We start from the raw sequence: 27,483 nt of genomic DNA on the forward strand, positions 1-27,483 counted from the left end.
ATACTAATGGACTGTTACATCCACAGTCTCTATACTAATGGACTGTTACATCCACAGTCTCTATACTAATGGACTGTTACATCCACAGTCTCTATACTAATACTAATGGGCTGTTACATCCACAGTCTCTATACTAATGGACTGGTATATCCACAGTCTCTATACTAATGGACTGTTACATCCACAGTCTCTATACTAATACTAATGGACTGTTATATCCACAGTCTCTATACTAATGGACTGTTACATCCACAGTCTCTATACTAATGGACTGTTACATCTACAGTCTCTATACTAATGGACTGTTACATCCACAGTCTCTATACTAATGGGCTGTTACATCCACAGTCTCTATACTAATGTACTGTTACATCCACAGTCTCTATACTAATGGACTGTTACATCCACAGTCTCTATACTAATGGACTGTTACATCCACAGTCTCTATACTAATGGGCTGTTACATCCACAGTCTCTATACTAATGGGTTGTTACATCCACAGTCTCTATACTAATGCACTGTTACATCCACAGTCTCTATACTAATGGGCTGTTACATCCACAGTCTCTATACTAATGGGCTGTTATATCCACAGTCTCTATACTAATGGACTGTTACATCCACAGTCTCTATACTAATGGGCTGTTACATCCACAGTCTCTATACTAATGGACTGTTACATCCACAGTCTCTATACTAATGGACTGTTATATCCACAGTCTCTATACTAATGCACTGTTACATCCACAGTCTCTATACTAATGGACTGTTACATCCACAGTCTCTATACTAATACTAATGGGCTGTTACATCCACAGTCTCTATACTAATGGACTGTTATATCCACAGTCTCTATACTGATACTAATGGACTGTTACATCCACAGTCTCTATACTAATGGACTGTTATATCCACAGTCTCTATACTGATACTAATGGACTGTTACATCCACAGTCTCTATACTAATGGACTGTTATATCTACAGTCTCTATACTAATGGGCTGCTACATCCACAGTCTCTATACTAATGGGCTGTTACATCTACAGTCTCTATACTAATGGACTGGTATATCCACAGTCTCTATACTAATGGGCTGTTACATCTACAGTCTCTATACTAATGGACTGTTATATCCACAGTCTCTATACTAATGGGCTGTTATATCCACAGTCTCTATACTAATACTAATGGACTGTTACATCCACAGTCTCTATACTAATGGACTGTTATATCCACAGTCTCTATACTAATGGGCTGTTACATCTACAGTCTCTATACTAATGGGCTGTTACATCCACAGTCTCTATACTAATGGGCTGTTACATCTACAGTCTCTATACTAATGGAGTGTTACATCCACAGTCTCTATACTAATGGGCTGTTACATCCACAGTCTCTATACTAATGGGCTGTTACATCTACAGTCTCTATACTAATGGAGTGTTACATCCACAGTCTCTATACTAATGGAGTGTTACATCCACAGTCTCTATACTAATGGACTGTTATATCCACAGTCTCTATACTAATGGACTGTTATATCCACAGTCTCTATACTAATACTAATGGACTGTTACATCCACAGTCTCTATACTAATGGACTGTTACATCCACAGTCTCTATACTAATGGACTGTTACATCCACAGTCTCTATACTAATGGGCTGTTACATCCACAGTCTCTATACTAATCGACTGTTACATCCACAGTCTCTATACTAATGGACTGTTACATCCACAGTCTCTATACTTATACTAATGGGCTGTTATATTCAAAGATTTACAAACACGAATGAATGAGTTAACACCATCTACAATTATGTTGATGAAGCCTGCTGTATCTGGTGATGAAGCCTGCTGTATCTGGTGATGAAGCCTGCTGTATCTGGTGATGAAGCCTGCTGTATCTGTTGATGAAGCCAGCTGTATCTGTCATAAGCCTCTGTATCTGTCATAATCTGTCTGGTGATGAAGCCTGCTGTATCTGGTGATGAAGCCTGCTGTATCTGTCGATGAAGCCAGCTGTATCTGTCGATGAAGCCTGCTGTATCTGTCGATGAAGCCTGCTGTATCTGTCGATGAAGCCTGCTGTATCTGGTGATGAAGCCTGCTGTATCTGGTGATGAAGCCTGCTGTATCTGGTGATGAAGCCTGCTGTATCTGGTGATGAAGCCTCCTGTATCTGGTGATGAAGCTTCCTGTATCTGTTGATGAAGCCTGCTGTATCTGTTGATGAAGCCAGCTGTATCTGTTGATGAAGCCAGCTGTATCTGGTGATGAAGCCTGCTGTATCTGTTGATGAAGCCTGCTGTATCTGTTGATGAAGCCAGCTGTATCTGTTGATGAAGCCAGCTGTATCTGTTGATGAAGCCTGCTGTATCTGGTGATGAAGCCTGCTGTATCTGATACACACCTTGTGTATTTGCTAATGGTTCTGCACATGTTGTGCTTTACTAGTTCACTCAAATTAATTTGCTAAGTTATACATTAAAATTGCATGATGAAACTGTGTATACTGTGTTTTGTTGTATTCCTGTGTGTGAGAGAATATTATTGTGTGTGTGTGTTTGTACGGAGTTGCATGAAGTGTGTGTGTGTGTGTGTGTGTTAGTGTGTGAGAGAGAGAGACTGTGTGTGTGTGTGTGTATATTACTGAGTGTGTCTCTCTCTCTCCCAGCTAAGGGCCGTGAGGCGGGGAAATGTCAACTGGACTCAGAGGTTCTGCCTAAAGTGGCCCGCATGACCGTCTCGGGGAAGAAACAGACCATGGGCTTTGACGTGCCGAGGTATAACACACACACACACACACACACACACAATGTTCATCAGCTTTTCTCTGGAGCAGACTGGAGAGATAACGACTATAGTAGTTGGGGACAGGAACTGGAGTAGTTGGGGACAGGAACAGGAGCAGTTGGGAACGGGAACAGGAACAGGAGCAGTTGGGGACGGGAACAGGAACAGTTGGGGACGGGAACAGGAACAGTTGGGGACGGGAACGGGAACAGTTGGGGACGGGAACGGGAACAGTTGGGGACGGGAACGGGAACAGGAATAGTTGGAGACGGGAACAGGAACAGTTGGGGACGGGAACAGGAACAGTTGGGGACGGGAACGGGAACAGGAACAGTTGGGAACGGGAACGGTTGGGGACGGGAACGGGAACAGTTGGGGACGGGAACAGGAATAGTTGGGGACGGGAACAGTTGGGAACGGGAACAGTTGGGGACGGGAACGGGAACAGGAATAGTTGGAGACGGGAACAGGAACAGTTGGGGACGGGAACAGGAACAGTTGGGGACGGGAACGGGAACAGTTGGGATAAACGGGAACAGTTGGGGACGGGAACAGGAACAGTTGGGGACGGGAACAGGAACAGTTGGGAACGGGAACGGGAACAGGAACAGTTGGAGACGGGAACAGGAACAGTTGGAGACGGGAACAGGAACAGTTGGGGACGGGAACAGTTGGGGATGGGAACAGGAACAGTTGGGGACGGAACAGTGGGGTGGGAACAGGAACAGTTGGGGACGGGAACAGTTGGGGACGGGAACAGGAACAGTTGGGAACGGGAACAGTTGGGGATGGGAACAGGAACAGTTGGGGACGGGAACAGGAACAGTTGGAGACGGGAACAGGAACAGTTGGGGACGGGAACAGTTGGGGACGGGAACAGGAACAGTTGGGGACGGGAACAGTTGGGGACGGGAACAGGAACAGTTGGGAACGGGAACAGGAACAGTTGGAGACGGGAACGGGAACAGTTGGGGACGGGAACAGGAACAGTTGGGAACGGGAACAGTTGGGGATGGGAACGGGAACAGTTGGGGACGGGAACGGGAACAGGAACAGTTGGGGACGGGACGGGAACGGGAACAGTTGGGGACGGGAACGGGAACAGTTGGGGACGGGAACGGGAACAGTTGGGGACGGGAACGGGAACAGTTGGGGACGGGAACAGTTGGGGACGGGAACAGTTGGGGACGGGAACAGTTGGGGACAGGAACAGTTGGGGACAGGAACAGTTGGGGACGGGAACAGTTGGGGACGGGAACAGTTGGGGACGGGGTCAGTTTGAGACTGAAATGGGGACATTAGGGGACAGGGTCAGTTTGAGACAAGAACAGAGACATTAGGGGACAGGGTCAGTTTGAGACAAGAACAGAGACATTAGGGGACAGGGTCAGTTTGAGACAGGAACAGAGACAATAGGGGACAGGGTCAGTTTGAGACAAGAACAGAGACATTAGGGGACAGGGTCAGTTTGAGACAAGAACAGAGACATTAGGGGACAGGGTCAGTTTGAGACAGGAACAGAGACAATAGGGGACAGGGTCAGTTTGAGACAAGAACAGAGACATTAGGGGACAGGGTCAGTTTGAGACTGAAATGGGGACATTAGGGGACAGGGTCAGTTTGAGACAAGAACAGAGACATTAGGGGACAGGGTCAGTTTGAGACAAGAACAGAGACAATAGGGGACAGGGACAGACAACACACCCTGATCTCCTTCCTATGCCACTACTGTACATCTAAAAGGCCTGGTTGGGGGGGGGTGTAGTACTTAGCTAACAGAATTGTTTTAAGATCCTCAAGCTCTTTGATTTGGAATTTTAGGACCCCTTTTGATATCCCCAAAAAATTAAATATTGCATTTTGCCTTTGCTACTATAGGCCTACTCATTCAAGGGTTTTTCTTTATTTTACTTTTTTCTACATTGTAGAATAATATTGAAGACATTAAAACTATGAAATAACACATATGGAATCATTTACTAACCCAAAAAATATTCAACAAATAAAAATATATTTTATATTTGTGGTTCTTCAAATAGTCACCCTTTGCCTTGATGACAGCTTTCAACACTCTTGGCATTCTCTCAACCAACTTCATGAGTATGTCACCTGGAATGCATTTCAATTAACAGGTGTTCCTTGTTAAAAGTTAATTTGTGGAATTTCTTTCCTTCTTAATGCGTTTGAGCCAATCAGTTGTGTTGTGACAAGGTACGGGTGGTATACAGAAGATAGCCCTATTTGGTAAAAGACCAAGTCCATATTATGTCAAGAACAGCTCAAAAAACAGTCCATCATTACTTTAAGACATGAGGTCAGTCAGTCCGGAAAATTCCAAGAACTTTGAATGTTTCTTCAAGTGCAGTCGCAAACACCATCAAGTGCTGTGATGAAACTGGCTCTCATGAGGACCGCCACAGGAAAGGAAGACCCAGAGTTACCTTTGCTGCAGAGGGTAAGTTCATTAGAGTTAACTTTACCTCAGATTGCAGCCCAAATAAATGCTTCGAAGAGTACAAGTAACAGACACATCTCAAAATCAACTGTTCAGAGGAGACTGCGTGAATCAGGCCTTCATGGTCGAATTGCTACAGAGAAACCACTACTAAAGGACACCAATAAGAAGAACAGACTTGCTTGGGCCAAGAAACACGAGCAATGGACATTAGACCGGTGGAAATTTGTCCTTTGATTTGATGAGTCCAAATGTGAGATTTTTGGTTCCAACCGCCGTGTCTTTGTGAGACGCAGAGTAGGTGAATTGATGATCTCCGCATGTGTGGTTCCCACTGTGAAGCATGGAGGAGGAGATGTACTGGTGACACTGTCTGTGATTTATTTAGAATTCAAGGCACAATTAACCAGCATGGCTACCACAGCATTCTGTATCGAAACACCATCCCATCTGGTTTGGGTTTAGTGGGACTATCATTTGTTTTTCAACAGGACAATGACCCAACACACCTCCAGGCTGTGTAAGCGATATTTGACCAAGAAGGAGAGTGATGGAGTGCTGCATCAGATGACCTGGCCTCCACAATACCCCGACCTCAACCCAATTGAGATGGTTTGGGATGAGTTGGACCGCAGAGTGAAGGAAAAGCAGCCAACATGTGCTCAGCATATGTGGGAAATCCTTCAAGACTGTTGGAAAGCATTCCAGGTGAAGCTGGTTGAGAGAATGCCAAGTGTGTGCAAAGCTGTCATCATGGCAAAGGGTGGCTACTTGAAGAATTTCAAATATAAAATATACAGTTGAAGTGGGAAGTTTACATACACTTAGGTTGGAGTCATTAAAACTTGTTTTTAAACCACTCCCACAAATTTCTTGTTAACAAACTATAGTTTTGGCAAGTCGGTTAGGACATCTACTTTGTGCATGACACAAGTCATTTTTCCAACAATTGTTTACAGACATATTATTTCACTTATAATTATTTGTATCACAATTCCAGTGGGTCAGAAGTTTACATACACTAAGTTGACTGTGCCTTTAAACAGCTTATAAAATTCCAGAAAATGATGTCATGGCTTTAGAAGCTTCTGATAGGCTAATTGACATAATTTGAGTCAATTGGAGATGTACCTGTGGATGTATTTTCAAGGCCTACCTTCAAACGCAGTGCCTCTTTGCTGGACATCAAGGGAAAATCAAAAGAAATCAGCCAGACCTCAGAAAAAATATAGATCTCCACAAGTCTGGTTCATCCTTGGGAGCAATTTCTAAACGCCTGAAGGTACCACGTTCATCTGTACAAACAATAGTACACAAGTATAAACACCATGGGACCACGCAGCCGTCATACCGCTCAGGAAGGAGACGCGTTCTGTCTCCTAGAGATGAACGTACTTTGGTGCGAAATGTGCAAATGAATCCCAGAACAACAGCAAAGGACCTTGTGAAGATGCTTGAGGAAACAGGTACAAAAGTATCTATATCCACAGTAAAACGAGTCCTATATTGACATAGCCTGAAAGGCCGCTCAGCAAGGAAGAAGCCACTGCTCCAAAACCGCCATGAAAAAGACAAACTACGGTTTGCAACTGCACATGGGGACAAAGATCGTACTTTTTGGAAAAATGTCCTCTGGTCTGATGAAACAAAAATCTAACTGTTTGGCCATAATGACCATTGTTATTTGGAGGAAAAAGGGGACGCTTGCAAGCTGAAGAACACCATCCCAACCGTGAAGCACGAGGGTGGCAGCATCATGTTGTGGGGTGCTTTGCTGCAGGAGGGACTAGTGCACTTCACAAGATAGATGGCATCATGAGGTAGGACAATAATGTGGATATATTGAAGCAACATCTCAAGACATCAGTCAGAAAGTTAAAGCTTGGTTGCAAATGGGTCTTCCAAATGGACAATGACCTCAAGCATACTTCCAAAGTTGTGGCAAAATGGCTTAAGGACAACAAAGTCAAGGTATTGGAGTGGCCATCACCATAGCCCTGACCTCAATCCCATAGAAATTTGTGGGCAGAACTGAAAAAGTGTGTGTGAGCAAGGAGGCCTGCAAACCTGACTCACTTACACCAGCTCTGTCAGGAGGAATGGGCCAAAATTCACCCAACTTATTGTGGGAAGCTTGTGGAAGGCTACCTGAAACGTTTGACCCAAGTTAAACAATTTAAAGGCAATGCTACCAAATACTAATTGAGAGTATGCAAACTTCTGACCCACTGGAAATAAAAGCTGAAATAAATCATTCTCTCTACTATTATTCTGACATTTCACATTCTTAAAGTAAAGTGGTGATCCCAACTGACCTAAGACAGGGAATTTTTTACTAGTATTAAATGTCAGGAATTGTGAAACTGAGTTTAAATGTATTTGGCTAAGGTGTAAGTAAACTTCCGACTTCAACTGTATTTTGATTTGTTTAACACTTTTTTTGGTTACTATATGATTCCATATGTGTTATTTGATAGATTTGAAGTCTTCACTATTATTCTACAATGTAGAAAATAGTAAAAATAAGAAAAGCCCTTGAATGAGTAGGTGTTCTAAAACTTTTGACTGGTACTGTATGTATATTTGTGTATATATCTGTGTGTGTATATATATTTGTGTATATATGTGTATATATATTTTTTGGACACATATTTTAACCCCTTATTTTTGTTGGCACAAAACTGCGTTCATACTTCCCTTCATTTGTGTGGGTTAACTTCAGACGAGTCCCGTGTCACTTAGTCATCTACCCTCTATCCTATCCCCTCTTCCTTGTCTCCTCTTCTCTGTCCCCTCTTCTCTGTCCCCTCTTCCCTGTCCCCTCTTCCTTGTCTCCTCTTCTCTGTCCCCTCTTCCCTGTCTCCTCTTCCCTGTCCCCTCTTCCTTGCCTCCTCTTCCCTGTCTCCTCTTCCCTGTCCCCTCTTCCTTGCCTCCTCTTCCCTGTCCCCTCTTCTCTGTCCCCTTTTCTCTGTTTCCTCCTCCCTGTCCCCTCTTCCCTGTCCCCTCTTCCTTGCCTCCTCTTCCCTGTCTCCTCTTCCCTGTCCCCTCTTCCTTGCCTCCTCTTCCCTGTCCCCTCTTCCTTGCCTCCTCTTCCCGGTCCCCTCTTCTCTGTCCCCTTTTCTCTGTTTCCTCCTCCCTGTTCCCTCTTCCTTGTCTCCACTTCCCTGTCTCCCCTGTCCCCTCTTCCCTGTCCCCTCTTCCCTGTCCCCTCTTCCCTGTCCCCTCTTCCCTGTCTCCTCTGTCCCCTTTTCCCTGTCTCATCTGTCCCCACTTCCCTGTCCTCTCTTCCCTGTCCCCTCTTCCCAGTCCCCTCTTCCCAGTCCCCTCTTCCCAGTCCCCTCTTCCCAGTCCCCTCTTCCCTGTCCCCTCTTCCCTGTCCCCTCTTCCCTGTCCCCTCTTCCCTGTCCCCTCTTTCCTGTCCCCTCTTTCCTGTCCCCTCTTCTCTGTCCCCTCTTCTCTGTCCCCTCTTCCCTGTCCCCTCATCCCTGTCCCCTCTTCCCTGTCCCCTCTTCCCTGTCCCCTCTTCTCTGTCCCCTCTTCCCTGTCCCCTCTTCCCTGTCCCTTCTTCTCTGTCCCCTCTTCTCTGTCCCCTCTTCCCTGTCCCCTCATCCCTGTCCCCTCTTCCCTGTCCCCTCTTCCCTGTCCCCTCTTCTCTGTCCCCTCTTCCCTGTCGCCTCTTCCTGTCCCCTCTTCTCTGTCCCCTCTTCCCTGTCCCCTCTGTCCCCTCTTCTCTCTGTCCCCTCTTCTCTGTCCCCTCTTCCGTGTCCCCTCTGTCCCCTCTTCTCTCTCTCCCCTTCTCTGTCCCCTCTTCCCTGTCCCCTCTTCTCTGTCGCCTCTTCCCTGTCCCCTCTTCCCTGTCCCCTCTTCCCTGTCCCCTCTTCCGTGTCCCCTCTGTCCCCTCTTCTCTCTCTCCCCTTCTCTGTCCCCTCTTCTCTGTCCCCTCTTCTTCCCCTCTGTCCCCTCTTCTCTCTCTCCCCTTCCCTGTCTCCTCTTCCCTGTCTCCACTTCTCTGTCCCCTCTTCCCTGTCCCCTCTTCCCAGTCCCCTCTTCCCAGTCCCCTCTTCCCTGTCCCCTCTTCCCAGTCCCCTCTTCTCTGTCCCCTCTTCTCTGTCCCCTCTTCTCTGTCCCCTCTTCCCTGTCCCCTCTTCTCTTTCCCCTCTTCCCTATCTCTCCTTCTCTCTCTCCTCTTCACTGTCCCCTCTTCCCTGTCTCCCCTTCTGTCTCCCCTTCTGTCTCCCCTTCTGTCTCCCCTTCCCTGTCCCCTCTTCCCTGTCCCCTCTTCCCTGTCCCCTCTTCACTGTCCCCTCTTCCCTGTCCCCTCTTCCCTGTCCCCGCTTCCCTGTCCCCGCTTCCCTCTCTCCTCTTCCCTGTCTTCTCTGCCCCCCTTCCCTGTCCCCTCTTCCCTCTCTCCTCTTCTGTCTCCACTTCTCTGTCTCCCCTTCCCTCTCTCCTCTTCCCTGTCCCCTCTTCCCTCTCTCCTCTTCCCTCTCTCCTCTTCCCTCTCTCCTCTTCTCTGTCCCCTCTTCTCTGTCTCCACTTCTCTGTCTCCTCTTCTCTGTCTCCTCTTCTCTGTCCCCTCTTCCCTCTCTCCTCTTCCCTCTCTCCTCTGTCCACTCTTCTGTCCCCTCTTCCCTGTCCCCTCTTCTCTGTCCCCTCTTCTCTGTCCCCTCTTCTCTGTCCCCTCTTCTCTGTCCCCTCTTCTCTGTCCCCTCTTCTCTGTCTCCTCTTCCCTGTCCCCTCTTCTCTGTCTCCTCTTCCCTGTCCCCTCTTCTCTGTCCCCTCTTCTCTGTCTCCTCTTCTCTGTCCCCTCTTCTCTGTCTCCACTTCTCTGTCTCCTCTTCTCTGTCCCCTCTTCCCTCTCTCCTCTTCCCTCTCTCCTCTGTCCACTCTTCTGTCCCCTCTTCCCTCTCTCCTCTTCCCTGTCCCCTCTTCTCTGTCCCCTCTTCTCTGTCCCCTCTTCTCTGTCCCCTCTTCTCTGTCTCCTCTTCCCTGTCTCCTCTTCCCTGTCCCCTCTTCTCTGTCTCCCCTTCTGTCTCCTCTTCTCTGTCCCCTCTCTTCTGTCCCCTCTTCCCTGTCTCCTCTTCTCTGTCCCCTCTTCTCTGTCCCCTCTTCTCTGTCCCCTCTTCTCTGTCTCCTCTTCCCTGTCCCCTCTTCTGTCTCCCCTTCTTTCTCCTCTTCTCTGTCCCCTCTTCTCTGTCCCCTCTCTTCTGTCCCCTCTTCCCTGTCTCCTCTTCTCTGTCCCCTCTTCTCTGTCTCCCCTTCTGTCTCCTCTTCTCTGTCCCCTCTTCTCTGTCCCCTCTCTTCTGTCCCCTCTTCTCTGTCTCCCCTTCTGTCTCCTCTTCTCTGTCTCCTCTTCTCTGTCCCCTCTTCCCTCTCTCCTCTTCCCTCTCTCCTCTGTCCACTCTTCTGTCCCCTCTTCCCTGTCCCCTCTTCTCTGTCCCCTCTTCTCTGTCCCCTCTTCTCTGTCCCCTCTTCTCTGTCCCCTCTTCTCTGTCTCCTCTTCCCTGTCCCCTCTTCTCTGTCTCCTCTTCCCTGTCCCCTCTTCTCTGTCCCCTCTTCTCTGTCTCCTCTTCTCTGTCCCCTCTTCTCTGTCTCCACTTCTCTGTCTCCTCTTCTCTGTCCCCTCTTCCCTCTCTCCTCTTCCCTCTCTCCTCTGTCCACTCTTCTGTCCCCTCTTCCCTCTCTCCTCTTCCCTGTCCCCTCTTCTCTGTCTCCCCTTCTTTCTCCTCTTCTCTGTCCCCTCTTCTCTGTCCCCTCTTCTCTGTCCCCTCTTCTCTGTCTCCTCTTCCCTGTCCCCTCTTCTCTGTCTCCCCTTCTGTCCCCTCTTCTCTGTCTCCTCTTCACTGTCCTATCAAAACAAACTAATTTGATTGTAGCGTGTCTTACCAGGGTTATACTGAAGATTTCCTTAAAAAGAAGAAGAGTTAAATAAATGCTCCCTCTTCTTGTTGTCCTGTCCGTCCAGTACAGAGGAGAACGGGGTTGTCCCCAGCCCCTCCGTGCATCGCGGAGGTAGCCCTGATGACATGACCGCGAAAACCAGCCCTGACACTCCCTCCAAGCGGCCGGAGACACCCTCTAAAGGGTTCGGGGGGGCCGAGGAGCCCCCTACCGTCCCCACCCCAGGACGTACCCCGGGGAAGGCCAAGCAACAGCTGAACGTCAGGGCAGAGCTGGAGAAGAGACAAGGGGGCAAGTCTCTACTCAACCTGGTGGTTATAGGTACATAAACGCACGTACACATTCCTCTGAGGCACACACACACTCACGCATGGACTGAATCACATAGACTACACTGTCGGCGTGGTTACAGAGATTGAACAGAACATTTTCAGTATGATTCCTGTTTTCACTTCACCCTCCTCTCCAGGTCATGTGGATGCTGGGAAGAGCACTCTGATGGGTCACCTGCTGTACCTGTTGGGAAACGTCAATAAACGCACCATGCACAAGTACGAACAGGAGTCCAAGAAGGCCGGCAAGGCCTCGTTCGCCTACGCATGGGTTCTGGATGAGACCGGAGAGGAGAGGAACAGGTGTGTGTGTACAGACGGAGACGGTTCCACGCACATACCGACCTACTCTGCTAAAACACCCACTGAATCCGTGTGTGTGTGTGTGTGTGCGTGTGCGTGTGCGTGCGTGCGTGTGTTTTCCAGGGGTGTAACCATGGATGTGGGGATGACCAAGTTTGAGACGGCCTCTAAGGTGGTGACTCTGATGGACGCTCCTGGACACAAAGACTTCATCCCTAACATGATCACCGGAGCGGCCCAGGTACATCCAGACTTCACCCCTAACATGCGTGTGTACTCATCAGAAATATCGCCACCCTTGACATGATTCAGTATTTGATTCACTATCTTGTGAAATAAGTTGCAATCAAAAACTTTTATTTGTTTGATTTACAACTGAACAAGATAAAAGAAAATATAATAAACTGAAAAATGACCTGGACTAAATGATTCGATATGAATTTGGGTTGGAGTGTTATTCATACTACTGGTGGGAAGTTACAGGTGCCTACAGGGAGAACATCGACATTCAAACAGTTCAAAAAACAAAGGAACATTCTGCTTCATTCCACTCCATTTGTAAAGTGCAAGGTGTGCCAATGTATTATATCTCACCTGGAGCTGCCAGAGGTTCCTAAATGTCCCCTTCTGTGACTTTGGGTTGAGGTCTTCTCCTCATTCACCAGATGAATTGTAATCTTTGACTATCTACGGGGCTTGTTCTATGGTATTGTGTGTCTGCCATGACTAAGGGCGTTCTATATTACCGAAAGGGGTAGACTCAGTGAATCTCCTCACTTAGTTCCACAGTCGTTATACAGGACACCTTCATTTAGTTATACAGTAGCTTATACAGGACACCTTCATTTAGTTCCACAGTAGTTATACAGGACACCTTCAGTTAGTTCCACAGTAGTTTATACAGGACACACCTTCATTTAGTTCCACAGTAGTTATATAGGACACCTTCATTTAGTTCCACAGTAGTTATACAGGACACCTTCAGTTAATTCCACAGTAGTTTATACAGGACACCTTCATTTAGTTCCACAGTAGCTTATACAGGACACCTTCATTTAGTTCCACAGTAGTTTATACAGGACACACCTTCATTTAGTTCCACAGTAGTTATACAGGACACCTTCATTTAGTTCCACAGTAGTTTATACAGGACACACCTTCATTTAGTTCCACAGTAGTTATACAGGACACCTTCAGTTAGTTCCACAGTAGTTTATACAGGACACACCTTCATTTAGTTCCACAGTAGTTATACAGGACACCTTCAGTTAGTTCCACAGTAGTTTATACAGGACACACCTTCATTTAGTTCCACAGTAGTTATACAGCACACCTTCATTTAGTTCCACAGTAGTTATACAGGACACCTTCAGTTAATTCCACAGTAGTTTATACAGGACACCTTCATTTAGTTCCACAGTAGTTTATACAGGACACCTTCATTTAGTTCCACAGTAGTTTATACAGGACACACCTTCATTTAGTTCCACAGTAGTTTATACAGCACACCTTCATTTAGTTCCACAGTAGTTTATACAGGACACCTTCACTTAGTTCCCCAGTAGCTCATACCAGGGGACGTGGAGAGGGTCTGTGGCTGCACCACGGACTCTCACTACTGGTGTCCCCCAGGGCTTGGTTCCAGTCCCTCTCCTCTTCTCTCTATAGACCAAGTCGCTGGTCATATCCTCTCATGGTCTCTCCTATCACTGCTATGAGGATGGACCTCTCCTCTTCTCTCTATAGACCAAGTCACTGGTCATATCCTCTCATGGTCTCTCCTATCACTGCTATGAGGATGGAACTCTCCTCTTCTCTCTACACACCAAGTCGCTCAGCTCTGTCATATCCTCTCATGGTCTCTCCTATCACTGCTATGAGGATGGACCTCTCCTCTTCTCTCTACACACCAAGTCGCTCAGCTCTGTCATATCCTCTCATGGTCTCTCCTATCACTGCTATGAGGATGGACCTCTCCTCTTCTCTCTACAGACCAAGTCACTCGTTGTCATATCCTCTCATGGTCTCTCCTATCACTGCTATGAGGATGGACCTCTCTTCTTCTCTCTATAGACCAAGTCACTGGTCATATCCTCTCATGGTCTCTCCTATCACTGCTATGAGGATGGACCTCTCCTCTTCTCTCTACACACCAAGTCGCTCAGCTCTGTCATATCCTCTCATGGTCTCTCCTATCACTGCTATGAGGATGGACCTCTCCTCTTCTCTCTATAGACCAAGTCGCTGGTCATATCCTCTCATGGTCTCTCCTATCACTGCTATGAGGATGGACCTCTCCTCTTCTCTCTATAGACCAAGTCACTGGTCATATCCTCTCATGGTCTCTCCTATCACTGCTATGAGGATGGACCTCTCCTCTTCTCTCTATACACCAAGTCGCTCAGCTTGTCATATCCTCTCATGGTCTCTCCTATCACTGCTATGAGGATGGACCTCTCTTCTTCTCTCTATAGACCAAGTCACTGGTCATATCCTCTCATGGTCTCTCCTATCACTGCTATGAGGATGGACCTCTCTTCTTCTCTCTATAGACCAAGTCACTCAGCTCTGTCATATCCTCTCATGGTCTCTCCTATCACTGCTATGAGGATGGACCTCTCTTCTTCTCTCTATAGACCAAGTCACTCAGCTCTGTCATGTCCTCACATGGTCTCTCCTATCACTGCTATGCGGATGACAATCTACTACTTTCCTCCTTCCCCCTTCTGACACCCAGGTGGCGACACACATCTATGCGTGCCTGGCAGCTATCTCAACTTGGATGTTGGCCCACCAACCTCAAGCTCAACCTCGACAAGACGGAGCTGCTCTTACTCCCGGGACGGCCTGCCCACTCAAAGACCTCTCCACACAGTCAACAACTCCACAGTGTCGCCCTCCTAGAGAGCAAAGAACCTTGGTTTGACCCTGGACAACACCCTGTCATTCTCTGCAAACATCAAAGCATCAAACAACACCTGCTCCTGCAGGTTCATGCTCTACAACATCCGTAGGGTACGGCCCTACCTCACACAGGAAGAGGAACATCCGTAGGGTACGGCCCTACTTCACACAGGAAGAGGAACATCCGTAGGGTACGGCCCTACCTCACACAGGAAGAGGAACATCCGTAGGGCTGCCCTACGAAGGAAGAGGAACATCCCTAGGGTACGACCCTACCTCACACAGGAAGAGGAACATCCGTAGGGTACGGCCCTACCTCACACAGGAAGAGGAACATCTGTAGGGTACGGCCCTACCTCACACAGGAAGAGGAACATCTGTAGGGTACGGCCCTACCTCACACAGGAAGCTCACAGGTCCTAATCCAGACTTTTATCATCACCCGTCTGGACTACTGCAACTCGCTGTTGGCTGGACCCCTGCAACTGATCCAGAACTCTGCAGCCCACCTGGTTTTCAACCTTCCCAAGTTCTCTCATATCACCCCACTCCTCCAGACACTCCACTACCAGACCATGGTGTTTACCTACGGAACAGCAAGAGGAACTTCCCCTTCCTACCTTCAGCCTAGGCTCAAACACAACACCCCAACCTGAGCTCTCTGTTCCTCCACCTCTGGTCTCTTGGCCCGCCCACCTCTACAGGAAGGCAGCTCCCGCTCAGCCCAGTCCAGAGCTCTTCTCTGTCCTGGCACCCCACAACCTGTTCTGCCACCTCTGGTCTCTTGGCCCGCCCACCTCTACAGGAAGGCAGCTCCCGCTCAGCCCAGTCCAGAGCTCTTCTCTGTCCTGGCACCCCACAACCTGTTCTGCCACCTCTGGTGTCTTGGCCCACCCACCTCTAAAGTCCAAGCTTTAAACTGTCCTTGCTCTCCAATGGTGGAACCAGCCCCCCTCCCCCTCTTGCTCTGACTTTGCTGATAGCTACTTTGAGGAAAAGTGAACTTTTGATATGTGATTGTCCCACCTAGCTATATTAAGATGAAGTCGCTTAACTGTAAGTCGCTACTGTGGAACTAAACTGAAGAAAGAAGGGATACTGGATCTACACATTTTGCCTTGGGGCGTAGAGAAAATGTTGCAGTTTTAAATACGTTTGCTGCAATTCTACGCATTTTGCCATGGGGTGGATTCGACCACGATTACCACAAGTTTAGATTGCTACATTTGTCTAGGCAGCTATCTAAAACATGTTAGCTGACATGGGCTAATTGAGTGACTGACATAATAAGAGAAATACTTCTGATGCACACATTTCTAAATTGCACGTTGTGTATTGTACTATTCTATCTCTCAACAGTAAGTTCAGATCCCGATTTGAGTTCCCCAAAAAACATATATACACTGCTTTCATAAAGTATTCATACCTCTTGACTTATTCCACATTTTGTTGTTAGTTTGAATTCAAAATGGATTAAATAGATTACTCCATGATGACAGTGAAATCATAAATATTACATTTACATAAATAAAAGATCCCAGAAATGTTCCATTTTGTGAACACATTTGTTTACATCCCTGTTAGTGAGTATTTCTCCTTTGCCAAGATAATTAATCCACCTGACAGGTGTGGAATATCAAGAAGCTGATTAAACAGTATGATCATTACGCAAGTGCACCTTGTGCTGGGGACAATAAAAGGCCACTTTAAAATGTTCAGTTTTGTCACACAACACAATGCCACAGATGTCTCAAGTTGAGGGAGCGTGCAACTGGCATGCTGACTGCAGGAATGTCCACCAGAGCTGTTGCCAGAGAATTTCATCTTCATTTATCTATCATAAGCCACCTCCAAAGTCGTTTTAGAGAATTTGTTAGTACGTCCAACTGGCCTCATAACCACAGACCATGTATAACCACGCCATCCCAGGACCTCCACATCCAGCTTTTTCACCTGCGGGATCGTCTGAAACCAGCCGCCTGGACAGCTGATGAAATTGTGGGTTTGCACAACCTAAGAATTTCTGCACAAACTGTAAGAAACCGTCTCAGGGAAGCTCATCTGCGTGTTCGTCGTCCTCACTGGAGTCTTGGCCTGACTGCAGTTTAGCATCGTAACCGACTTGTGGGCAAATGCTCACCTTGGATGGCCACTGGCACGCTGGAGAAGTGTGCTCTTCACAGATGAATCCCGGGTTTCAAATGCACTGGGCAGATGGCAGTGTGTATTGCATCCGTGTGGGCGAGCGATTTGCTGTTGGCAACGTTGTGAACAGAATGCCCCATGGTGGCGGTGGGGTTATAGTATGGGCAGGCATAAGCTACAGAAAATAAACACAATTGCATTTTATCGACGAGATCCTGAGGCCCGTTGTCGTGCCATTTCATCCACCACCATCACCTCATGATTCAGCATGATAATGGACGGCCCCATATCGCAAGGATCTGTACACAATTCCTGGAAGCTGAAAATGTCCCACTTCTTCCATGGCCTGCATACTCACCAGACATGTCACCGCGTTGAGCATGTTTTGGGATGCTCTGAATCGACGTGTACGACAGCCTCTTCCAGTTCCCGCCAATATCCAGCAACTTCACACAGCCATTGAAGAGGAGTCGGACAATATTCCACAGGCCACAATCAACAGCCTGATCAACTCTATGTGAAGGAGATGTGTCACGCTGCATGAGCCCAATGGTGGTCACACCAGATACTGACTATTTTTTTCTGATTCACACCCCTATTTTTTATTTTTTTTAAAGGCATTTGTTACAAACAGATGCATATCGGTATTCCCAATCGTGTGAAATCAATAGATAAGAGCCTAATGGATTTATTTCAATTGACTGATTTGCTGATATGAACTGACAGAGAATGGCGTCGGAGGGGATGGCTTTTACGGGCTCCTAACCAACTGTGCTATTTTGTACGTTTTTTTGCGTTGTTTATAACTTTTTTTTTTTAAACTTATTTTGTACATAATGTTGCTGCTACCGTCTCCGAAAATAACTTCTGGACATCAGAACAGAGATTGCTCACCTCGAATTAAACAAAGATTTTTCTTTAACGAATCCGACGCAAAGGATATACTGCTTTCTCGGGAACGTGCCCAAATCCCCGTCATTTGCTTGATGAAAAGACAGAGACAAAGGGGGAGGAGATCGGGCTGCCTTCTGAGAATTCGTAGGCAAGTGAGTAAATCTCCTCTACCATCCGTTCTATTGGCAAAATGGATGATATACGATTAAGACTATCCTACCATCAAGACATTAAAAACTGTAATTTCTTATGTTTCACCGAGTCGTGGCTGAACAGCGACACGGATAATATAGAGCTGCCGGGCATTTCCATGCATCGGCAGGACAGAGAAGCTACGTCTGGTAAGACTATTTGTCTATTTGTCAATAACAGCTGGTGCGCGATGTCTAATATTAAAGAAGTCTCGAGGCATTGCTTGTCTGAGGTAGAGTACCTCATGATAAGCTGTAGACCACACTATCTACCAAGAGAGTTTCGATCTATATTATTCCGTAGCCATCTATTTACCACCACAAACCGATGCTGGCACTAAGACCGCACTCAACGAGCTGTATAAGGTCATAAGCAAACAAGAAATTGTCATCCAGATGCGGCGCTCCTAGTGGCCGTGGACTTTAATGCAGGCAAACTTTAATCTGTTCTACCTCATTTTTACCAGTATGTCACATGATCAACCAGAGGGGGAAAAAAATTCTAGACCACCTTTACTCCACACACAGAGACGGGTACAAAGCTTTCCCTCGCCCTCCATTTGGCAAATCTGACCATAATTCTATCTTACAAGCAAAAACTAAAGCAGGGAGTACCAGTGACTCGCTCAGTACGGAAGTGGTCAAATGACGCAGATGCTAAACTACAGGACTGTTTTGCTAGCACAGACTGGAATATGTCCTGGGATTCATCCAATGGCATTGAGGAGTATACCACCTCAGTCATTGGCTTCATCATGGCGATGTCATAGGAAAGCCCAAAAAGTCAGACTGTTCTCTGCTACCGCACGGCAAGCGGTACCAGTGCGCCAAGTCTAGGTCCAAAAGGCTCCTTAACAGCTTCTACCCCCAAGCCATAAGACTGCTGAACAATTTTATCAAAATGGCCACCGGACTATTTACATTTGACTGCTGCTACTCGCTGTTTCTTATCTATGCATAGTCACTTCACCCCTACCTACATGTACATATTACCTCGACTAACCTGTACCCCCATAGTCACTTCACCCTTACCTACATGTACATATTACCTCAACTAACCTGTACCCCCACACACTGACTCAGTACCCTGTATATACCTTCATTATTGTTATTTAGTGTTACTTTTTATTTTATTTTTTACTTTAGTTTATTTGGTAAATATTTTCTTAACCAACAATGCAGTTCAAGAAATAGAGTTAAGGGCTTGTAAGTAAGCATTTCACGGTAAAGTCTACAGTTGTTGTATTCGGCACATGTGGCAAAGTTTGATTTGATTTGAACTGAAGTTAGGTAAATCTTTGAAATTGTTGCATGTTACGTTTATATTTTAGTTCAGTATAAATACGGCTTATACAGATCAGAATGTCCTCATTATGGCCTTTAATACAGATCACAATGTCCTCATTATGGCCTGTTATACAGATCAGAATGTCCTCATTATGGCCTGTAATACAGATCAGAATGTCCTCATTATGGCCTGTAATACAGATCAGAATGTCCTCATTATGGCCTGTAATACAGATCAGAATGTCCTCATTATGGCCTGTAATACAGATCAGAATGTCCTCATTATGGCCTGTAATACAGATCAGAATATCCTCATTATGGCCTGTAATACAGATCAGAATATCCTCATTATGGCCTGTAATACAGATCAGAATATGTCCTCATTATGGCCTGTAATACAGATCAGAGAATGTCCTCATTATGGCCTGTAATACAGATCAGAATGTCCTCATTATGGCCTGTAATACAGATCAGAATGTCCTCATTATGGCCTGTAATACAGATCAGAATATGTCCTCATTATGGCCTGTAATACAGATCAGAATATGTCCTCATTATGGCCTGTAATGCAGATCAGAATGTCCTCATTATGGCCTGTAATGCAGATCAGAATGTCCTCATTATGGCCTGTAATACAGATCAGAGAATGTCCTCATTATGGCCTGTAATACAGATCAGAGAATGTCCTCATTATGGCCTGTGATACAGCTGGTGTTTGTATAACCTGTGTGTGTCTCTCCTCACAGGCGGACGTGGCGGTGTTAGTGGTTGATGCCAGCAGAGGTGAGTTTGAGGCAGGGTTCGAGGCGGGTGGTCAGACGCGAGAGCACGGCCTTCTGGTCCGTTCGTTGGGCGTCACGCAGCTCGCTGTTGCCGTCAACAAGATGGACCAGGTGAGAACAAAGTTATCACTACTAATAGGTGTAGCCACGGCAACGCCCGTTACTCTGACAACAGTGTAATTTATGGTACAATCGTATTGGAACAGATATGGAAATGTTTAACAAGGAACTGTGTGTGTGTGTGTGTGTGTGTGTGTGTGTGTGTGTGTGTGTGTGTGTGTGTGTGTGTGTGTGTGTGTGTGTGTGTGTGTGTGTGTGTGTGTGTGTGTGTGTGTGTGTGTGTGTGTGTGTATAACAGGTAAACTGGCAACAGGAGCGATTCAAAGAGATCATCTCCAAACTTGGACATTTCCTGAAACAGGCTGGATTTAAGGTGGGTGGTTAGGACCTTTGACCTGGAGCTAGGGTTAGGACCTGGAGCTAGGGTTAGGACCTTTGACCTGGAGCTAGGGTTAGGACCTTGGACCTTTGACCTGGAGCTAGGGTTAGGACCTTTGACCTGGAGCTAGGGTTAGGACCTTTAACCTTTGACCTGGAGCTAGGGTTAGGACCTTTGACCTGGAGCTAGGGTTAGGACCTTTGACCTGGAGCTAGGGTTAGGACCTTTGACCTGGAGCTAGGGTTAGGACCTTTGACCTGGAGCTAGGGTTAGGACCTTTGACCTGGAGCTAGGGTTAGGACCTTTGACCTGGAGCTAGGGTTAGGACCTTTGACCTTTGACCTGGAGCTAGGGTTAGGACCTTTAACCTTTGATCTGGAGCTAGGGTTAGGACCTTTGACCTTTGACCTGGAGCTAGGGTTAGGACCTTTAACCTTTGATCTGGAGCTAGGGTTAGGACCTTTGACCTGGAGCTAGGGTTAGGACCTTTGACCTGGAGCTAGGGTTAGGACCTCTGTCCTTTGACCTGGAGCTAGTGTTAGTGAACACTGAAATAAGACAATCAAGCTAACCTAAACTACAGTTTTATTGTGTTTCTAATAGTGTTATAGCAGATTTCTAAAGCTTTTCTAGCAGTTTTAAGTGTTATATTTATAGAGATCCTCTGTCTATTTTGTAGCCTAATTCTATGGTTCTGCTCTTTCCCAGGACTCTGTGTTCTACATTAGTTATTGCAGTGTTATGTAGTATTATAAGTGTGTTGTCTGTCCCGACCCGTAGGCTATCAGGAGAGAACCTGACCACTAAGGGTTCTATAACAGTGTTATGCAGCGGACAGATTAGGAGAGGATGTTGAGATCAAATCAGATTTTATTTGTCACATGCGCCGAATACAACAGGTTGAGGAGAGTGAACAGTGAAATGCTTCCTTACAAGCCCTTAACCAACAATTCAGTTTTAAGAAAAATTCAAAAAAAAGAAAGAAATAAAAGTAACAAATAATTAAAGAGCAGCAGTAAAACAACAATAGCGAGGCAATATACAGTGAGGGGAAAAAGTATTTGATCCCCTGCTGATTTTGTTCGTTTGCCCACTTACAAAGAAATGATCAGTCTATAATTTTAATAGTAGGTTTATTTGAACAGTGAGAGACAGAATAACAACAAAATAATCCAGAAAAACGCATGTCAAAAATGTTATAAAATGATTTGCATTTTAAATGAGGGAAGTAACTATTTGACCCCTCTGCAAAACATGACTTAGTACTTGGTGGCAAAACCCTTGTTGGCAATCACAGAGGTCAGACGTTTCTTGTAGTTGGCCACCAGGTTTGCACACATCTCAGGAGGGATTTTGTCCCCACTCCTCTTTGCAGATCTTCTCCAGGTCATTAAGGTTTCGAGGCTGACGTTTGGCAACTCGAACCTTCAGCTCCCTCCACAGATTTTCTATGGGATTAAGGTCTGGAGACTGGCTAGGCCACTCCAGGACCTTAATGTGCTTCTTCTTGAGCCACTCCTTTGTTGCTTTGGCCATGTGTTTTGGGTCATTGTCATGCTGGAATACCCATCCACGACCCATTTTCAATGCCCTGGCTGAGGGAAGGAGGTTCTCACCCAAGATTTGACGGTACATGGCCCCGTCCATCGTCCCTTTGATGCGGTGAAGTTGTCCTGTCCCCTTAGCAGAAAAACACCCCCAAAGCATAATGTTTCCACCTCCATGTTTGACGGTGGAGATGGTGTTCTTGGGGTCATAGGCAGCGTTCCTCCTCCTCCAAACACGGTGAGTTGAGTTGATGTCAAAGAGCTCCATTTTGGTCTCATCTGACCACAACACTTTCACCAGTTGTCCTCTGAGTCATTCAGATGTTCATTGGCAGACTTCAGACGGGCCTGTATATGTATTCTTGAGCAGGGGGACCTTGCGGGCGCTGCAGGATTTCAGTCCTTCACGGCGTAGTGTGTTACCAATTGTTTTCTTGGTGACTATGGTCCCAGCTGCCTTGAGATCATTGACAAGATCCTCCCGTGTAGTTCTGGGCTGATTCCTCACCGTTCTCATGATCATTGCAACTCCACGAGGTGAGATCTTGCATGGAACCCCAGGCCGAGGGATATTGACAGTTCTTTTGTGTTTCTTCCATTTGTGAGTAATCGCACCAAATGTTGTCACCTTCTCACCAAGCTGCTTGGTGATGGTCTTGTAGCCCATTCCAGCCTTGTGTAGGTCTACAATCTTGTCCCTGACATCCTTGGAGAGCTCTTTGGTCTTGGCCATGGTGGAGAGTTTGGAATCTGATTGATTGATTGCTTCTGTGGACATGTCTTTTTTACAGGTAACAAGCTGCGGTTAGGAGCACTCCCTTTAAGAGTGTGCTCCTAATCTCAGCTCGTTACCTGTATAAAAGACACCTGGGAGCCAGAAATCTTTCTGATTGAGAGGGGGTCAAATACTTATTTCCCTCATTAAAATGCAAATCAATTTATAACATTTTTGAGATGCGTTTTTCTGGATATTTTTGTTGTTATTCTGTCTCTCACTGTTCAAATAAAACTACCATTAAAATTATAGACTGATCCTTTCTTTGTCAGTGACCAAACGTACAAAATCAGCAGGGGATCAAATACTTTTTTCCCCCACTGTACAGGGGGTACCGGTACAGAGTCAATGTGCGGGGCACCGGTTAGTCGAGGTAATTGAGGTAATATGTACATGTAGGTAGAGTTATTAAAGTGACTATGCATGGATAATAAACAGAGAGTAGCAGCAGTGTAAGGGGGGGGGGGCAGTTGAAATAGTCTGGGTAGCCATTTGATTAGATGTTCAGGAGTCTTATGGCTTGTGGGTAGAAGCTGTTTAGAAGCCTCTTGGACCTAGACTTGGCGCTCCGGTACCGCTTGCCGTGCGGTAACAGAGTCTATGACTAGGGTGGCTGGAGTCTTTGACAATTTTTAGGGCCTTCCTCTGACACCGCCTGGTATAGAGATCCTGGTTCGCAGGAAGCTTGGCCCCAGTGATGCACTGGGCCGTAAGCACTACCCTCTGTAGTGTCTTGCATTCGGAGGCCAAGCAGTTTCCATACCAGGCAGTGATGCAAGCCGTCAGGAAGCTCTTGATGGTGCAGCTGTAGAACCTTTTGAGGATCTGGGGACCCATGCCAAATCTTTTCAGTCTCCTGAGGGGGAATAGGTTTTGTCGTGCCCTCTTCACAACTGTCTTGGTGTGCTTGGACCATGTTAGTTTGTTGGTGATGTGGACACCAAGGAACTTGAAGCTCTCAACCTGCTCCACTACAGCCCTGTCAATGAGAATGGGGGCGTGCTCGGTCCTCCTTTTCCTGTAGTCCACAATCATATCCTTTTGTCTTGATCACGTTGAGGGAAAGGTTGTTGTCCTGGCACCACACGGCCAAGTCTCTGACCTCCCTATAGGCTGTCTCATCGTTGTCGGTGATCAGGCCTACCACTGTTGTGTCATCAGCAAACTTAATGATGGTGTTGGGGTAGTGTTTGGCCACGGAGTCGTGGGTGAACAGGGAGTACAGGAGGGGACTAAGTACACACCCCTGAGGGGCACCTGTGTTGAGGATCAGTGTGGCAGATGTGTTGTTGCCTTCCGTTACCACCTGGGGGCGACCCGTCAGGAAGTCCAGGATCCAGTTGCAGAGGGAGGTGTTTAGTCCCAGGGTCCTTAGCTTATTGATGAGCTTTGTGGGCACTATGGTGTTGAATGCTGAGCTGTAGTCAATGAATAGCATTCTCACATAGATGTTCCTTTTGTCCAGGTGGGAAAGGGGAGTACTATTGAGATTGTGTCATCTGTGGATCTGTTGGGGTGGTATGCAAATTGGAGTGGGTCTAGGGTTTCTGGGATAATGGTGTTGATGTGAGCCATGACCAGCCTTTCAAAGCACTTCATGGCTGCAGATGTGAGTGCTACGGGTCGGTAGTCATTTAGGCAGGTTACCTTAGTGTTCTTGTGCACAGGGACTATCGTGGTCTGCTTGAAACATGTATATATTACAGACTCGGTCAGGGAGAGGTTGAAAATGTCAGTGAAGACACTTGCCAGTTGGTCTGCACATGCTTTGAGTACACGTCCTGGTAATCCATCTGGCCCAGCGGCTTTGTGTATGTTGACCTGTTTAAATGTCTTGCTCCCATTGGCTACCGAGAGCGTTACCACACGGTCATCCAGAACAGCTGGTGCTCTCGTGCATGGACTGCTGGGTTTCCCTTTGTAGTCCGTAATAGTTTTCAAGCCTTGACACATCCGACGAGCGGTCAGAGCCGGCGTAGTAGGATTCAATCTTAATCCTGTATTGATGCTTTGCCTGTTTGATGGTTTGTCTGAGGGTATAGCGGGATTTCTTATTGGCGTCCGGATTAGTATCCCGCTCCTTGAAAACGGCAGCTCTAGCCTTTAGCTCAGTGCGGATCTCAGGATATAAAATTTACTTGGAAAAACCTGAAATAATGTCAATAGGAAAAATGAAAAATACTAACTCATCATCTACATCCTTTCAGTGGACCATAAAATGTATAAAATAATTAGGATGCTTAATAATTGACAACAAACAACAAATATATAACGATAACTTTATCCAGTTACTCAACGATATGAAAGAACATCTAATTAAATGGAAAAATGTTCCGCTAAATTTTACAGGGAGAATAAGCCTCTTAGGAATGGCTTGGCTCCTAAAGTTTTCATACTTATTATCGGTAATAAGACATTGCTTAAAGAACTATACTCAGTCATAACAGATTTTATATGGGAAAATACAACTCATAGAATAAAAAGGAATGTTTTACACCTTCGTGAGTCTGAGGCTGGTTTTAACCTTCGTTGAGTCTGAGGCTGGTTTTAACCTTCCTGAGTCTGAGGCTGGTTTTAACCTTCCTGAGTCTGAGGCTGGTTTTAACCTTCCTGAGTCTGAGGCTGGTTTTAACCTTCCTGAGTCTGAGGCTGGTTTTAACCTTCCTGAGTCTGAGGCTGGTTTTAACCTTCCTGAGTCTGAGGCTGGTTTTAACCTTCCTGAGTCTGAGGCTGGTTTTAACCTTCCTGAGTCTGAGGCTGGTTTTAACCTTCCTGAGTCTGAGGCTGGTTTTAACCTTCCTGAGTCTGAGGCTGGTTTTAACCTTCCTGAGTCTGAGGCTGGTTTTAACCTTCCTGAGTCTGAGGCTGGTTTTAACCTTCCTGAGTCTGAGGCTGGTTTTAACCTTCCTGAGTCTGAGGCTGGTTTTAACCTTCCTGAGTCTGAGGCTGGTTTTAACCTTCCTGAGTCTGAGGCTGGTTTTAACCTTCCTGAGTCTGAGGCTGGTTTTAACCTTCGTGAGTCTGAGACTGGTTTTAACCTTTGTGAGTCTGAGGCTGGTTTTAACCTTCCTGAGTCTGAGGCTGGTTTTAACCTTCCTGAGTCTGAGGCTGGTTTTAACCTTCCTGAGTCTGAGGCTGGTTTTAACCTTCCTGAGTCTGAGGCTGGTTTTAACCTTCCTGAGTCTGAGGCTGGTTTTAACCTTCCTGAGTCTGAGGCTGGTTTTAACCTTCGTGAGTCTGAGGCTGGTTTTAACCTTCGTGAGTCTGAGACTGGTTTTAACCTTCGTGAGTCTGAGACTGGTTTTAACCTTCGTGAGTCTGAGACTGGTTTTAACCTTTGTGAGTCTGAGACTGGTTTTAACCTTTGTGAGTCTGAGACTGGTTTTAACCTTTGTGAGTCTGAGACTGGTTTTAACCTTTGTGAGTCTGAGACTGGTTTTAACCTTTGTGAGTCTGAGACTGGTTTTAACCTTTGTGAGTCTGAGACTGGTTTTAACCTTTGTGAGTCTGAGACTGGTTTTAACCTTTGTGAGTCTGAGACTGGTTTTAACCTTTGTGAGTCTGAGACTGGTTTTAACCTTTGTGAGTCTGAGACTGGTTTTAACCTTTGTGAGTCTGAGACTGGTTTTAACCTTTGTGAGTCTGAGACTGGTTTTAACCTTTGTGAGTCTGAGACTGGTTTTAACCTTTGTGAGTCTGAGACTGGTTTTAACCTTTGTGAGTCTGAGACTGGTTTTAACCTTTGTGAGTCTGAGACTGGTTTTAACCTTTGTGAGTCTGAGACTGGTTTTAACCTTTGTGAGTCTGAGACTGGTTTTAACCTTTGTGAGTCTGAGACTGGTTTTAACCTTTGTGAGTCTGAGGCTGGTTTTAACCTTCCTGAGTCTGAGGCTGGTTTTAACCTTCCTGAGTCTGAGGCTGGTTTTAACCTTCCTGAGTCTGAGGCTGGTTTTAACCTTCCTGAGTCTGAGGCTGGTTTTAACCTTCCTGAGTCTGAGGCTGGTTTTAACCTTCCTGAGTCTGAGGCTGGTTTTAACCTTCCTGAGTCTGAGGCTGGTTTTAACCTTCCTGAGTCTGAGGCTGGTTTTAACCTTCCTGAGTCTGAGGCTGGTTTTAACCTTCCTGAGTCTGAGGCTGGTTTTAACCTTCCTGAGTCTGAGGCTGGTTTTAACCTTCCTGAGTCTGAGGCTGGTTTTAACCTTCCTGAGTCTGAGGCTGGTTTTAACCTTCCTGAGTCTGAGGCTGGTTTTAACCTTCCTGAGTCTGAGGCTGGTTTTAACCTTCCTGAGTCTGAGGCTGGTTTTAACCTTCCTGAGTCTGAGGCTGGTTTTAACCTTCCTGAGTCTGAGGCTGGTTTTAACCTTCCTGAGTCTGAGGCTGGTTTTAACCTTCCTGAGTCTGAGGCTGGTTTTAACCTTCCTGAGTCTGAGGCTGGTTTTAACCTTCCTGAGTCTGAGGCTGGTTTTAACCTTCCTGAGTCTGAGGCTGGTTTTAACCTTCCTGAGTCTGAGGCTGGTTTTAACCTTCCTGAGTCTGAGGCTGGTTTTAACCTTCCTGAGTCTGAGGCTGGTTTTAACCTTCCTGAGTCTGAGGCTGGTTTTAACCTTCCTGAGTCTGAGGCTGGTTTTAACCTTCCTGAGTCTGAGGCTGGTTTTAACCTTCCTGAGTCTGAGGCTGGTTTTAACCTTCCTGAGTCTGAGGCTGGTTTTAACCTTCCTGAGTCTGAGGCTG

At 46.5% G+C, this 27,483-nt stretch overlaps 1 protein-coding gene across 3 annotated transcripts in view; it reads left to right on the forward strand.

The window, feature by feature from the left end:
* Positions 1–27,483, forward strand: part of LOC100195249 (HBS1-like (S. cerevisiae)) — an 80,554-nt gene that overhangs the window by 33,591 nt on the left and 19,480 nt on the right. For all 3 annotated transcript variants that reach the window (NM_001140278.1, XM_045695171.1, XM_045695170.1), the window contains 6 exon segments: positions 2,679–2,787; positions 11,218–11,474; positions 11,623–11,788; positions 11,912–12,029; positions 19,956–20,102; positions 20,350–20,424. In NM_001140278.1, coding sequence (NP_001133750.1) covers positions 2,679–2,787; positions 11,218–11,474; positions 11,623–11,788; positions 11,912–12,029; positions 19,956–20,102; positions 20,350–20,424 — 872 coding nt within the window.

Source organism: Salmo salar, chromosome ssa15 (assembly GCF_905237065.1).
Source record: "Salmo salar chromosome ssa15, Ssal_v3.1, whole genome shotgun sequence".
In the NCBI taxonomy this organism is placed as follows: Eukaryota; Metazoa; Chordata; class Actinopteri; order Salmoniformes; family Salmonidae; genus Salmo; species Salmo salar.